The sequence below is a fragment of the Mixophyes fleayi genome, chromosome 1 (assembly GCF_038048845.1).
Source record: "Mixophyes fleayi isolate aMixFle1 chromosome 1, aMixFle1.hap1, whole genome shotgun sequence".
Classification (NCBI taxonomy): domain Eukaryota; kingdom Metazoa; phylum Chordata; class Amphibia; order Anura; family Limnodynastidae; genus Mixophyes; species Mixophyes fleayi.
This window is the reverse complement of record NC_134402.1, coordinates 173,123,073-173,138,970: the sequence shown is the minus strand read 5'-3', so window position 1 is coordinate 173,138,970 and position 15,898 is coordinate 173,123,073. Positions and strand designations below refer to the sequence as shown.

Genomic DNA, 15,898 nt, shown 5'->3' with positions numbered 1-15,898 from the left:
AAACCTGTAACATTATGGATAGCATAGAAGAGGGATGGGACAAATAATTAAATTTATTCAGTTATTAACAAATATGCATGCCTGGATGAGTGGCTGTTATGACATATGCAGCAGCTTTATTTAGCAAAATTACCAATGTTCACAGTAAAAATAAGACCAGGACATGGTGTAAAATGTGTTTACTTATTATTACCAGTTATTTATATAGTGTCATATGTTATGCAGCTCTGTACAGGAAATATTTAATCATACACATCAGTCTGTCTAAATGATCTCACAATATTCCGCAGCAGAGTGTACAACACGAGTAAATATTACAACACAAGTAGCATTACATGACATGAGTTACAAAGATACAATGAAGGTAACATAGCTCAATTAGCATTTAGACAATTAACAAGCATAACATGGGTAGCTGAGAGCAAAAGCATAAAATAGTAATAACAGGGTAAAAAGACAAAAAGCCTTGTGAATAGGTCAGGGAAGGAAAGAGGCAGGGGGAGTAAACAAGACAAAGGAGGGCCTTCCTCATGAGAGCTTACATTCTAAAAGGTGAAATTGGAGTTGATAGTCAAGGAAAGGGGAGGTTGGTAAGTAGTGGATGGCAGGGGTGGATCTAGATTGTATTTTTTTGGGGGAAGTGGGGCATATTGGGGTGGGGGGACTGGTAGGCAGGGGTTAGGTGGTGGACTGGTAGGCACAGGTGAGTTTTAGGGAGCCTTTGATGGATGGAGTTGGATAAAGCAAAGGAAAGCATCCCAGAGCAGAAAGAGAGAAATCTTGGCTCGAGTGAAATACCAGAGGGGAGGTGATGTAAAGATCATTGGTTGAGCAAAAGGGGCAAGTGGGCATGTGGAGGTTAATGAGGCTGTAGATGTAGTAGTGGGGGGGGGGGGGAGATGAAAAGGGCTTTGTGAGTGAGGGTGAGGAGTGAGATGAATGCAAAAATATCAACTCCTCTTTTATTTTAATTGCACATAGAGGAACAAATTTACAAATTGCACATAAAAAGCATATTCCACCACCATTGATGGATACCAGTGTATAGTGTACCATAATTTTGGAAGTCCCCTTAATGATTAAATCTGATCTTGATGTGTCCGCAGTAAAGCTATGTCAGTCATCATAATGAAAGACGTTTAAATTAAATATTCTTTCTCTTTAAATAGAGATCGTCTGTAGTAAAAAAAAATGTTGTGCTGTGCAAATCTGTAAGCAGTTAAAAAAAAAAAAAAAGCAGTTAAAAAAAAACATATAATTAAGCATAATTATTATGAGGTTATAATGTTGCATTTGTTTTCCATTAACAACATTGCAATGTGCAAATCATGTGTGACCCAATGGATAAACTAACTTAGTTGCTAAATTTGTTAATGAGCGTACTTCCATAGTTGTGTTAATCTGTAGCAATAGAATATACAGATTACATTGACATTCCAGTCCAGACAGCACTAATCAATACATGCAAATCAGAACAAAAAGGATATTGTTGGAAACAATGACTAATTGAGCTAAAACCATAGATTCTGTTCAGTTAAAGGGGCATTAATACTATTTGCCATATATATTAATTTGGAAACATTTTTTTCTATTTACACCAGAGTTCTTGAGCCTATAGGAGGGAAATTCATAGCAAAAATGTGTTGCATTCAGTTAATGGATGGAGGTTAGGCACTCTCACCCCACTTCCCCTCCCCAGTGGGCATGATGGATGACATTAGCCCAGTGATTCTGCTGATTCTAAATAACCGGAAAGGATTTTAAGCTAGCTTAAAATATGAGCAGCCAGGCAACTTCTAGTAGATAACTGTACCTCCACCTTGAGGTCAAACAGTCATACAACAGGAAGAGCTCACTGGGCACATAGCCATAATGCCTTGTGAGCTCTTCCTACTATATGACTGTTTGACCTTAAGGTGGTGGTATAGTAGCCTAGGCACCCTGAAAACCAAATAAGTTATAACAGCTGTGTATCCCTACATAGAGTTGTAGGTGTGTGCTTGGTAATGGTTAGAGTTGTGTGCCTTCAAATAATTTGCTAGAAAGATGCGCTGCTAAGTAATGTCTCTAAATTAAAGGTTGAAGATACATATAATTAACATGCTGGGTTTTGTTCCTGATCTGCTGACAAAACTGTGTATTACTCATAAAAGATGCTCCTAGTGTACAAGAGAAATTAAGCTAACCCTGATCTGGTGTTACTCATGTCCTTCCTACACCTTGGATAAGTATATTCAGTGGGAGATCTGTTGTAAAAGTGAGTGTGTTGGTGTCACAAAACTTACCTTCTCCACACTCCTGTGCTGCTGATTTCCTCTGTCTCTGTGTAAAGATCAGCACTTCCTGGTTTGGCGGTTACATGATTGGGGCTGAGAGGCGGCATATTTAAACCTGCAGACTATATAAACCTCATTCTGACACTCTAGCAGTGTTAGAGCAATACATTTCAACACCAGTCTGACTCCCTGTTATGCTGCAAAAGCTGAGCTTTCCTGTGATTTTCCCTTGGATTGCTTCTCTGCCTATTAACTACTCGAGTACCTTGCTTGTTTTTGACCACTCTCTCTCGTTCCTGATTTTGTACTGCAGTACTGCCTGTGTACCAATCCCCGGCTTGTTACTGGATTTCCACTGTGTTACGACTAGTGGCTTTACAGACTGCGTGTTCCCAGGTGCTAAGCCCATTCCGCCTTGCGGCGGTTCTTGCTGAAGACGGGGAATCCGTTAGACTCTGTGCCTCTGTGGACTCCTTTCCTGATAACATCATTACAGTTGGCTGTTATGCTAAGTGTCCAAAGTTGATTATAGGCCACTGGTGGTACCAGTAATATTCAATCTTACATACAATGCTGAGCAACTTTAATTCTGTTTAGGAATATTTTATTGTTCCACAAAAGCAATTACTGTAGCAATTTTGCAAACATTTAGAAAATGTGAAGCTCAATACTTCCAGCCCTGTCCTGAATTTAGGTTGCTTACATAGCTATCCCAACTCTTGGACTGTCAGCTAAAACTTCAATGCACACCTAAATCGAGAACACTTCCTTCCAAACAGATAATAGAAATCTATGGTGATGTCATATATTTGTGCTTTTTCTACAGTACTAAATTTATTTGGAATGTCTGTCTTTGAATGATGCTGTTGCTATTTACCTTTTGTTTACCATAATGTGCTATTTTACTTATTTATATAGTTCAGCATGCTGTGGCACAGGATTATCTATAGTATTCCTGTCACAGTGCATTACATTGGCGCATACAGTGTACCACACGGCCCTAGGAACACAAAGCTAGACCTGGGCATTGTAATCAGGTTTATCACATTGTATTGACACGATGGATCAGTATAAAAGTGTGACTAAATTCCTTTTATTCAATCTTTCCAGGTCAAAGTACACCTTGCACAGGTATCAGGATAACAAATGTAAACACATCAAAACACTTTTTAGTTTTATTATCTATCCAGCAAGTATTGTCTCAAATAAAAAGGGGCCATGCTAACTTGAATACACTTTACATGGGAAGTTCTTTATCACCCAGTGCATATTGCACTGTTCAGGAATATTGCTTGAAAATCAAATCAAAGTAGTTCTAGGAGAAATAACAGCAGACTGGTAGATCATAATAGAAATTATGCAAAAATGTCAGTGTACGATTGAGTGAGCAAGCACTACTCAGAAGACACTGCAATGAATGAGCCATGCCAGAGATATTACATCATTTTGAATCCTCCAAGGGTGAGGAGTTCAGCCTGGGATTTCCAAATGTGTGCTACTGCTCATGAATTCACAGCACACCACATGCTGTTTTGGAGGCAGAGAAAACCCTGATTTGGATATCCGTTGTAGTCAGTACCAGCACTTGTGCGGGATGCTGAGAATTTCTTGGGTTGCGTGCATTGAAGACCTCAATAAGAGCACACTGAGAGCTGTGTTCTTAAGATGAAGGGCAGTCATTTCTTCTTTCCTTTGTATATATCAGCTGCTTTGATTTTGCAATGTTTCCGCATCTTCTGAATTTCTACAGCATATAGTTAGTATCATGTTCACTTGCCAACGACATGTTGCTATCTGGAGGTGTGCAGAAAAGTAAGAGATGAGACCTGAAAAGGAAAGTTTAGTGCTTGGGCAAGAGCAGAGAGTAAGTGTTCTAAAAGAATGTTACATTTGTGGTGTAATTTAATAGTAAACTTTATATGTGGTTCTGATTTTCCTCGGTGAAAGCCAAGATTTACCAGTTTTGTGACTAAGTTTGAACAGTGTTGTCTTTTATGTTATATTTGCATTTAAAAACATTCACTGGTCACACGCGTGAAACATTTACAACTGGGCCCACACTGGGCCCATGCAATAGAGTAACTATGAGTGATCCCTGAATGGATATATACAATTTAGCCTGGATATATACAATTTAGCCTTCTGTGTGCATGGTCGAATTGGCCACAGATACAGTTACTCTGCTTTTTCTTTATTTTTATTATAGTATGAAGGATATATCCCAGGCAGCAACTAATGATAATTTGTATGTCGTTTGTACACATTTCTAGACCTATACAGTGCCCCACCTTTGTGCAACCAGTTTGAAAGAGAGGTCAAAGTTGGTGGTAGAAAGTGAATGCCATAAAATGGAATTAGTTTCTCTTTATTTACATACTTTACTTTTTTAACAGATCTTCCCTTGAATGTCAGGCTAATACAAAATGTTACCTTCATGGTTCATACCTGAACATTTCTATTATGGGCTTTAGTGGTGCTTTAAGCAATGAAGCAATGTGATGGATCCTGAGATTTCCTGAAATAAACATATATTTGGTTTCTAATAGTTGAATATAGCTAAACAAAAATAGGAATGATTTTCTTTTACATTTAGAGCAACAGAGGAATGAAAAATGAGGTGTGTTTTTAACATAAATTACTGTGGCAGGCTATACGAAGAATCTTGATATTTACCATTTTCCTCAGTTTCTTTCATCAGACTGCTGTTAATGAATTTGTAATTCTTTACAGTGTCATGGACTACCATGGCAACCACAGTCACCTGTCACATGATGTATTGAGTACAGAGACTTTGGAATGCCCCGATTTCTGTTTGCTCTTCATAATGTAAAATCCTCACCCCTTTCTCCACTCATATGACATGCTAAAAGCCAGTGTGTGAGTGGCAACCATACTTTGCTCCCTCGACAGAGATTTTGAAAACTGGTTTGTAGGAGGACAGCTAAGGATAATGTAATTAGATGCACAATTAACATAACTTGCTATTTAAAAAAAATACACAACTTGTTCTTTAAAAAAATACATACACCTATATGGGCGTGTGATTTATTTAGCATTGTAAAATTATTATTATTTCATGTAGCTTTGAAACCAAATCCAAAAACAAGCCTTCATTTCTGATATGGAGATATTTTAATAGATCCTTGCACATACAACTCTCATATCTATTAATTATTGTTGCACTATTGTAAGAAATATGACCATACTTATGTCACCTAAAATCTATAAGGAAATTGGGGATTTGCCTGTACTCTGTAAACATCGGCTGGAAAGAGTGTAAAAGTAGTTATAGTTGATTTATAATTTAGACTCATGTTCAGATTTTGTCTGCTAGGCTAGTTGTTTGTCACCATATTCACAGACAATTGAGATGTGTATGGACCCGAAAGAGATAATCTTACAATATGAAAATCTACACCAAATGGATCACTATTAATCAGAGTGCCACCAATTCCTGAATCGGTCTGCACGTATGGTGATCTGATCACATGGTACAATGGTCTCCCTTAAGATCTCTTTCATCAAAAAAATCTGCCTTTTTTTCACTTAATGTGGGAAGTGAAACTTGATGCATTTATTATTATTATTATTGTTGTTGTTGTTATTGTTGTTGTTGTTGTTATTGTTGTTGTAATTTGTAAGTCAACACAGTGCTCTGCAGTGATGGACAGTGGGGAAAATGGCATACATAAAACCGGTACATACAAGGCAGACAAAATGAATACATTCTTGCCTACTCTCCCAGAATGTCCAGGAGTCCCCAGAATTTTGAATAGTTTGCTTGGACTCACTCTCAAAAGAATAGGCCATCCTCCCAAATCTTGACCACTTCCTCAATGATGCAATTCATGCCAATTTGTGTCACTTTGGACCCATCCTCTTGGGCACGATGTTGTGATCGCAGCATGGCTCCATTGGGGCAGGGCCAAAATGACACAAGTCGCAGCACCACACCCCCTCCCCCTCTCTAGACATGTATGAGTAAATGCAGACATGAAAACAAATGGCAGGGAAGGCCCAGCTCAGGAGATAGCATACTTTGTAATCATTGTACTAATATGTCTTTCCATATGTAAAATTACAAAGAAGAAAAAAGGAACTCTCAAACTTGACATCAAGCAGTGACAGTTTATCTTGTTGATAGATATTTAGAATAGGGCACCATGGCAAGTTGAACTGAAACAAAATGATTGAGTCATAAGCATTTGCCAATGTTTCTCACATAATTTTCCAATATTTCCCAATTAAAGATACATTTGTAAAAGTTTTATACATCTTTAGTCTGCCTGTGGTTATGGAGTATATCACTTCACTTTTTTAACTGCACATGGCATTTTAACAGTTGTACCAAAAAGGTGGAGTGTTCTTGCCTTTCTGTCTTGTCTGTTTAGATTTCTCACAGCAAACAAAATGTCTCTAGTACTGCTAGTTTCCAGGAAGACTGCCAGGGAAAACTTTCAACTCCATAAAAAGAAAAGAAGTAAAACATACACATACGGTGTATTTTTTACTTTTAAATCTTTCATGTGCTCACTGTCTTGTTCAGGTTTTACAGTGTTTGGGATTGTTTGGGAAGTGTCAATAAACTGGTTGTTTATGAAATCTGAAAAGGTTCTGACTATCCCCTCTTTTATCCATGTTATTCCGATAGTACTGTGTGATTAATAGAATGAGCACAGCAGCCACAAGCAATTATTTATAATATGCAGGAATGACAGATGGCAGTGAACAGAGCAAGGCCCCATATATGGTTCCTCTTCCGTTCCTCCCATAATCTAAACATTTCATCTGCAAGTTTATTTATAAGCTCACTTGAACGTTTCTTGCAAACAGTAAGATTTTTTTCCCTGTGTTCATTTTCTTTTCAGTTCATCTGCAAGTGATCTCTCCAGCTACGACCATGGGTGCTTAAGACGGAGCCTTGACCAGTACAGCTCGAGGGGGAGTATGGAAAGCCTGGACCATGCGTCATCTGCATATCATCCTTGTCAGCTTTCACCTGCCAAGTCCACAAACTCCATAGATCAACTTGCTCATTTGCACAACAAAAGAGACTCTGCTTACAGCTCATTCTCCACTAACTCCAGTATACCAGAATACCACCCCACTGCATTCTGCAAGGAGAGGTCCTACTCCATGGAAAGTATGTTTTCTCGTGGTAACTTACAAGATGGAATAAAGCATGCAGACATCAGGTATATAAAGACAGTTTATGATGCACAGCGTGGTGTCTCAGAAGAGTATGAGGTGAACTTATCAACCGTCAAAAACCAGGGCAGACTTTCTGGTGGTTATGTTAGGAACAATGGAGGCCCTGTTGGTAGGCTTGATCAGAACAGAGTTTTTTCTGAGACTGATATAGCTGAAAAGGGGCCACCTATGCCACCTACTAGGAGTGACAGTTATGCAGTAACTAAACATCATGAAAGACCAAGTTCTTGGTCTAGTTTGGACCAAAATAGGACTCTTCGAATACATTCCAAAGGACCAGGATCACATCCTACCAGTGCCACTTGTAACACAAATCAACAGTTAAAACCGTTGTTTGGTGAAGGACAGTTGCACACTGTGCTGGAAAAAAGTCCAGAGTGTAGCCCGCTAATGAAACCTAAACAAATGTATTCGCAGGTTCCACAGCCTGGACAGCCTATGCTTCCTGCAGGAATCTATCCTGTTCCTTCTCCAGAACCACATTTTGCTCATGCTCCTCAGCCTCTTAAAAATAACAATGGAAAACTTTACCCAGCACTGGCCAAAGAGGGAGCTTATTGTTCAACTGCAACTACTGGGGGTAAAATAGTTTCTTCTTCACAGTCTAAAAGTAATATAAAAAATAGTCAAAATATTCATAACAGTTCTAGTGTATCATATCCAGTGGACCAGTCCAGTAAAGTTGAAGAGAAAAAGGAAGATGGACCTACACATTTTACTCACTACAAGCCTCACTTCTCTGCAGGCCCTGAAATTTCCACTGATTCTTCTTTAAAGAATGAGAATGAGAGAACAATATCAAAAGTAAATAACAACTTCAGTAAAAATGATCAACAGCCGAAAAGTGAATCAAGAATAAAAACGCAAAGAGTGTTTTGTGGCAACGAACAAGCTAATGGTAATGTACAGGTGTTCAACAATAATGGAAAATGTAGGAGTCGGTCTGTACCTGCTTTCCAGAATCATTGGAACCCCAAACATATTAAGCCAGATTTATCTACTGTAGCTACAGGCATGGATTTATACAGAAACAATAACATTGATACAAACAAAGATAAGGATCTGGGTTGCCAATATAATACCATTTCATCATTGAACAATAAACTTGATGACATACACTCTCCACTAGCTTCTGACCATAGAAACAAATTAGACAGCCCAAGTTTTACAAAACACATTGAAGATATTGACAGCTCAGTGATGTCTTATCACCTACAATCTGAAGAGCCTTCTTCACCTCCTCACAAGAACTCTGTTGACTTTACCAGAAGAAGATTAAGTTCAGGCAGCAACCAAAGTGGCAATAATCTACAATTTGGTAGGACAGATGTCAAACAACGGTCTTCAGTTCTAGACAAAATAAGCAAGATTGAACAACGAGAGCAGGAATGTCAGAAGTCTCAGGTCTCAAGTGGAAGCATATATGGCCAAAATTCAGGACAATCCACAAGAGGATCAAGCAACAGAGCATCTGTAAATAGCATTGAAGAATTAAGGAACAAGTTTAATTCGCAGGAACATGTTCAAGGTGTTGAATGCCACAGACTTTCAGGGTCCCATACTACTGAGAAAGGTATTGGTGTTCACCAGTTAAAAAGAGGTGGAAGTGCTTACAATGTAAAATTAGAGGACATTCAGAAAGCAACAGTGGAAAATCAAGTAGGCAAAACACAGGCGATTAATCAAGAGCAGCATGTTTTGCAAGCTTTGGCAGATGGTGATAAAATAAAAGCTGATTCTCAAACAATGCCAAATAAAGAAGACCATTGGCAGAGTACTGCACAGTACACTCTTGGTTTTAGTAGGGCTTACAGAAACAGCATCAAAGATGCACAATCCAAAGTCCTAGAAGCAACATCTTATAGACGCAAAGATTTGGAAATTAGTCCGCCTCAGTACAAGAAACAAGAGAGGAGTGTAAAGAGACCTACTTCAGCTGTTCTCCATGGTAAGACTCCCCCTGTATCTCCTCATGCTCCAAAAGAAAGACACAGTGTTACACCCACTGACACTTTTGCTGAGAGACAAGAATTTCAGAATCAAGAGGGAACAGGTGTATCATACCAAGTACCTCGAATTGGGGCCAGGAAGCGTTTGACAACTGAGCAGAAAAAGCGGTCATATTCAGAGCCAGAAAAGATGAATGAGGTGGGAGCATCAGACAATGAGTCATCATCTACAAGGATTCAAAAGAAGGGGTTAAATATAAGCTTCTTGGATCAAACAGTGGCAGACAGGCGTAGAATGTTTGAGAGAGATGACAAAGCTTGTTCAACTGTTAATCTCTCAAAACCAGAACTTAAGCAGCTCCAGCAGAACGCCCTTGCAGACTACATAGAACGCAAGACAGGTCGGAGGCCTTCCTCCCAGGAAACTGGCTTCTTAAAAGAAAGATCACAGAGCACCTACTTCTCAGGTAGCTTCATGGACAATCAAAGTATCTCCTCTATGTCTAGCATGAATTCCTTACAGGAGCACAATATGTCATTCTCTAGTAAAGATCCAAGAGAGAAACACCTTAAAACGAGATGTGTTTCCTCCACGCTTCCCCCTGGTCTCACAGGCTTGTTTGACTTTGTTAACGTAGAGAAGAAAAATGAACATCAAGAAAACAGGGGTCGCAGCAGTTCTTTTGTCCAGCAACGTCTTAGACTAGATTGTAGATCCAAAACAGAATGCAAAAGCACCACAGCACACAAACAGCGAGAAATAACTGCTTCAAAACCTTTAGAATTGTTAGAGGTCTCAGCAGCATCACCTGAAGATTTGCTTCAAATGTTTCAGCAGCCTGTTTCGCATGTAAGGACCTCTCCTGCAGGTGAAAAGAGAAGCCAGGTATGTGGATATATAATAATTGTGGAATTGCCATGTTCTGTTGCTTTAAAAGAGTAAGATTTTAGCATGTTTTGTGTTGAAAATTAAATTGACTTGACAACCATTATCAAGGACACTAGCCAGACGATTAGCCACTATTTAGCCAGACCTGTGATTTTGTTGTCTGTAAACAATATTGTACTATATGAAAAATATATTTAATATTCACAAAACATATATCTAATTTTTAATTGACTGCATGGGGAATGTATACTTTACACCTGTCCTAAGCATCATGAAAATGTATACGTGAATCTAGTAATAATGCACTTCCCACACAGAACAGGTTTAAATAGCAAGAACAATATATTTTGTGTGGGAGGATCATTTATTGCAGTCACTACTTCAGTATTGCGCTCAAACTCAAAGATAATTTGCAATTATTTTATTACCTTGGGATAATGTGAGAACTATGGTTAGGCTCCATACACTTAATAATCTAATCTATATTAGTTAATCTACATTTGCATATTATATACATTTACATATTTCCTCCAATTTAAAATTGAACTGTATGTAAAACATATAAGTAAATGCCATCCTTGCTACTATAACTTTTTATTGTGTACTCTACTTATGACAAAATTACATTTTAAAATATCACATTTAAAATGTACTCATCATTAAAAGTTTGCATCGTAGATTGCAGCTTTAGTAATCTAGATTTACATTTGCCATTCTGTGCTCACATATTATCCTGTTCTCTGGGCATATTTAATCTCCTATATATTATTGTAGATTTGTACAGCGCTGTGATAATAATAGACACTCAGTAACACCTATTTAGATTGTCATTGTAGCAATTAGATTTGTGTGCGAGCTGATCCTATAATATTAAAAAAGATGTATAATGGCGGTGGAGAGATAGAGCTCATCCAGACTTACATGTACAGACATAATAATATATAAGGGCTGAATAAGTTCCCAAATAATACATTTAATAAACAACCAAATACATAAAAAAATGCAAAAACAGTAACAAACACAAATAAAATAAAAATAAAAAAAACACTGGCCCTCTTAGGAGGAGATATTATTTAAAGAACCCAGATATCTGGTAGCAAGTTGGTCAATATAATGTGATTTCCTTTAAAAAAAACAGTCCAGAGGTAATTAGAGGATCACGTGAAACTTCAAGAAATAATCATCATGAAAGTGCAAAAATACATTGTTCCACATATATTACCTCTGGACTGTCTGTATATGTATGTCTGGATGAGCTCTATCCCCCAAGCGCCATTATACATCTTTTTTAATTTTTGTTTTTTAAGGTGCCAATAGCCCTTTAATGAGCTGCACAGGGAAATAATGATCCTCCAGAACTTCATTATCACTATTAATACTGTTACTATCGGTACATATCCCTATTGGAAGGAATGTACTATTACTGTTTTTATCTGTAAATTGGATATATTGGAAAATCATTTTTTATAATATTTTGCCCATCCCTAAGAGTGCCGAACTTAACACTTTTGTGGGTGTTTGGTCGTCTGATCCTATAATACTTTACTTTGCACCGTGGTCTGAAAGTCACGCTATATAGTCTGTATAAAAATGTTACACGGGTAACGGCATGAAGCCCTAGGGCCGCCTGTTTGCCATCACTGTGTTAAGTAGTCGTTACAACTTCTTCTCGCTCTTTCTACTTTCATGATACATGTTGGATAAAATACAACCTAGAGTCAATTCTCACTTCATATAATTGAATGCATACTAAGCGTTATTATTAGTTGACAGTAGAACAATAGTGGTATGAAGCCTCCCTCCATGTAGATGGAGCGAGGCTTCATATCGCTCTTTGACCAGAGAAGCAAAACAAGCTCCCATTCACTCAGTGCTGGTGTTTCTCTGGATAGTTACTAACTGAATAAATGGCATTCCGGAGGAAAGAATTCATCACTTAAAAGATTTTTTTTTTTTACTAGTTGTGCCCATCTACAATATACAGATAAGAGTTCCTCCCTTACCCCTAAACGGCTGCATGGGTACCCCAATACTGTTAATTGCAGTCATCGAGAACTTGAGGTTTTAATGCAATATTTAAGTGTTGCCGATTTGGTCTTGGTGCAGGAAACACCTGAATAGACAGGTGTGGCTAATATCAATAGCTGTAGAGCAGATTTAAAAGTGGTGGAAACAGCAGGAGAGAGAACTCTGCTCAGAGGAGCTTACAATCTGAAGGAGCTTGCAATCACCGCCTGATACAGGCGGTGGGTCCAAGCATTGCCACTTTAAAAGCGCTGCATTCAGTCTGACCATTAGTAGTGACATGATTCCTTCACTGTATATATTCGGGAAAGTCGCTCTTTACATCTGGAGGTGATTTCAACTGCCGTATATACTGCCTATCTATGATAATGTAAGTGGGTATTTTCAGCTTGTCGCAGTGATAGTCTTTGTGATTTCTGGGTGTCCGCATTATAAGTGCTGCTAAAGTGACTACCACCGGGGATAACAGAGAGATGGGGTTCCTCCTACATGCTTGACTTCTAAATATGTAGTGACATTCTAACATGGGGTGTCTAGGAGCTCTCCTTTGGCAGAAACTGAATGATTTTCACAGAACTCCTTCCTGTAACAAAATATCATTTAATAGCTTAGTTACACTTTAACATCCTTAAATATTATGATTGTCACTATGATTGTTACCTGTCCAAAAAAGTTAGTTTTGTGACAATCACTTCCATAATAAGAAATATTATCTCATATAAGTTATTAAAATATTAGTTTCTGTAATTTATCCCAAATAATAATAATGATAATATATCTGTGAAATGGTTAACATGAATTTTCTTCTTTTCAGATATCTAACCATTTATCTAAAATGAAACTTTTCCTAACCATTTACAGAGGTATTGGCAGAGTACTGTCTATTTAGCTGTACACAAACATCTCTGGATTTTAAACACTGACGATTACGCACTCAGTTTGAGCTGGAGCTTAGGAAGTATGTGGGAATGCAGCTAAACATGTGGGATTAGAATGTCCATAGTCGCTTAATTGCGTATAATTCACGGGTAATAGACAAAAATGTCTTTTAACTAGGTCAGAGCAAAACTGTTCCCAAGCCCACTGTATTCACATCGTAAAATTGCTGACCATTTTTGGTTGCTGTCTAATACTTGGTGATGTTTATTTCTCCTGAGTTATATAATGTATAATATTTTACTATATCAAGTATTGGACTTATGTTTATTCTTCTACCCAGATATGTCCTGGACTTCCTCTCATTCATATTATGAATGACTTTATAAAAATCAGCTCAATCATGTTTAGTTGTCGCTACTGCAAGGAAAATCTAAAAAATAAATGCTTAATATTTATGCTTTATGTTGAGCTTAGGCTATATAAAAATAAAAAATAATAAAAAATAATAAATCTGTTATGTCCAGCAGGTAGATTGTGGTCAGTAAAAATCCATCTCATTAAAAGTAGGACAATGGTGTTCCTACAATAAATTATTTGCAGGAAGTAAATTACTAAATATGTTTAGAAAGTAGGAGGTCAAAATCTAGTTTTGGGCTTAAGCTTGTGTTTTAATCCTTTCATACTGGGCTTAAATGTCTGGTATAATATGGTGGTTGCAGGTGTCTGTCAAAGTGAAAGCTGTGTGCTTAATTTGGAGGTGCCCACTGCATCCACATTTGCAATAAAAATCAAGGTCACATGACTCACGTCACATTTGTGTGGTCTTGAACCAGTTAAAGGGTAGCTTGAATCGGCCAATGTTCGACACACATTATTATTATTATTATTATTATTATTATCAGGGCAAAAATAAAAAAAATACTTTTTACTCAAGGGTAAATTAAAGGATTCTATGCAGACCAGATCAGCTGAGTGATTAAAGAAATAATTTATAATATATAGAAAAGTTCTATTGTATGTACATATAGAAACTATAAAGTAGACCAGGGCTAGCATGGGCACAAGAGACCTCAGTGGGTTTGACAATGCTTCACTGGGAAAGACAACTAAACATGCTTACTAACTGCAGAATATGTGGAATTGCACTTCATTCAGTTTTGAGGAAATGTGTTTTTGTGACCACCTTACATAACATACATTAGTGCGTGCTCACTTTCCAGTTTTAGGAAATGTCTCTTTATGTGACTATAGGACCGCAGATGGAAATACACAGGCTGAAGTTAGTATGACCCCCCCCCCCCTTAATGAATTAAACATATTCCTTTATTTATCATAAAATAATGCTCATTGGAACATATATGTGTGTCACAAGAATAAGGGTATATCAGGACTGTCATTATGCACTTAAGGCCCCAGTTAGAGTTAACAGTAAATCCAGCTAGTTGGTGCAATCTTAGCATGTTGAACTGCAATGGGGACGGGACACTTAAAACATGATAAAAACAGATTTCAATTTTGGACGTGGAGCCTCGTAGCTGAACTCTAAATTGCATTGTAAAAATAAATCTGCCCAGTATGTGTGTGATACAAGCAAAAGCAGTAAAGTGTAGGGCTGTGCCTAGTTTCCTCCTAGGACAGGGGTGGGCAAACCTGTCCTCAAGGGCCATATCCAGTTCATGTTTTTAGGATTTCTGTCTGTAGAAACAGGTGGGATAATTACTGACCCAGCCAAGTAGATTAACTCAGCTGTACATGATTAAAGAAATCCTAAAAACATGAACTGGATATGGCCCTTGAGGACAGGTTTGCCCACCCCTGTCCTAGGACGTGTAAAATCAAGTCATTTTGGGGTAGGAAGGGCTCTGTGGCCACCTGCAAAATCGGAAACTGCTCCCAAAAATAGCAATCGCCATCCCTTAAAGCCTATTTAAATATACTATACAGACACATAGCATTTCATTTTTGTTGAGTAGGGTTTATGAAAGGAGGAATATGACCAGTTTCTTTTTTCACCCGTACTGGCTAATTAACTATGTTTGTGGGAATGCACAAGGAATGCCGAACCCTCCAGTTCTTCCCATCAGCAGTATTAATGCTAGGCCAAGGGCTAACCCTTGTAGACTAGTGCAGTGGTGTAGGACTAAGGCGCATAGTATCACAACGGCCACTACAATGTGGACTCAAAATAGCATAAATTCTCTGATCGTTCAGAATTATCTATATTGAAGTTGGCAAGAAGGTCTGTGTGAAATAAATTATTAGCAAGAGAAAATCTCAGTAGGCTTTTGTTTTTACACAGAAAAAACAGATCAATTGACTGCTTTATATTAGCCTGAAGAATTTTAATAAAAATGATCTGCACAAGCACACTTTGGATTAAATGTACTGAATTTTCCTAAATTATCCAGGTGTTTCCAAGTTTCTTTTGATCAGCTATGGATGTAAATGTCCTTAGGGCATAGGGCTTTCCCTAGAAAAAAACAATATTCCTATACCGTCCACACAATACATACATAAATACATACACTCAGTGGCCACTTTATTAGGTGCACCTATATTCCTTCCTGCTCATTAAAAGAAATATCTAATCAGCCAATCATTTCGTAGCAACTCAGTGCATAAAAGTATGCAGACATGTTCAAGAGGTTCAGTTGTTGTTCAGATCAAAC

At 37.8% G+C, this 15,898-nt stretch overlaps 1 protein-coding gene across 3 annotated transcripts in view; it reads left to right on the top strand.

Annotated features, from left to right (window-relative positions):
* Positions 1-15,898, top strand: part of SHROOM3 (shroom family member 3) — a 270,820-nt gene that overhangs the window by 228,942 nt on the left and 25,980 nt on the right. For all 3 annotated transcript variants that reach the window (XM_075204161.1, XM_075204152.1, XM_075204171.1), the window contains one exon: positions 7,145-10,322. In XM_075204161.1, the coding sequence (XP_075060262.1) occupies positions 7,145-10,322 (3,178 nt within the window). The remainder of the gene's footprint in view (positions 1-7,144; positions 10,323-15,898) is intronic.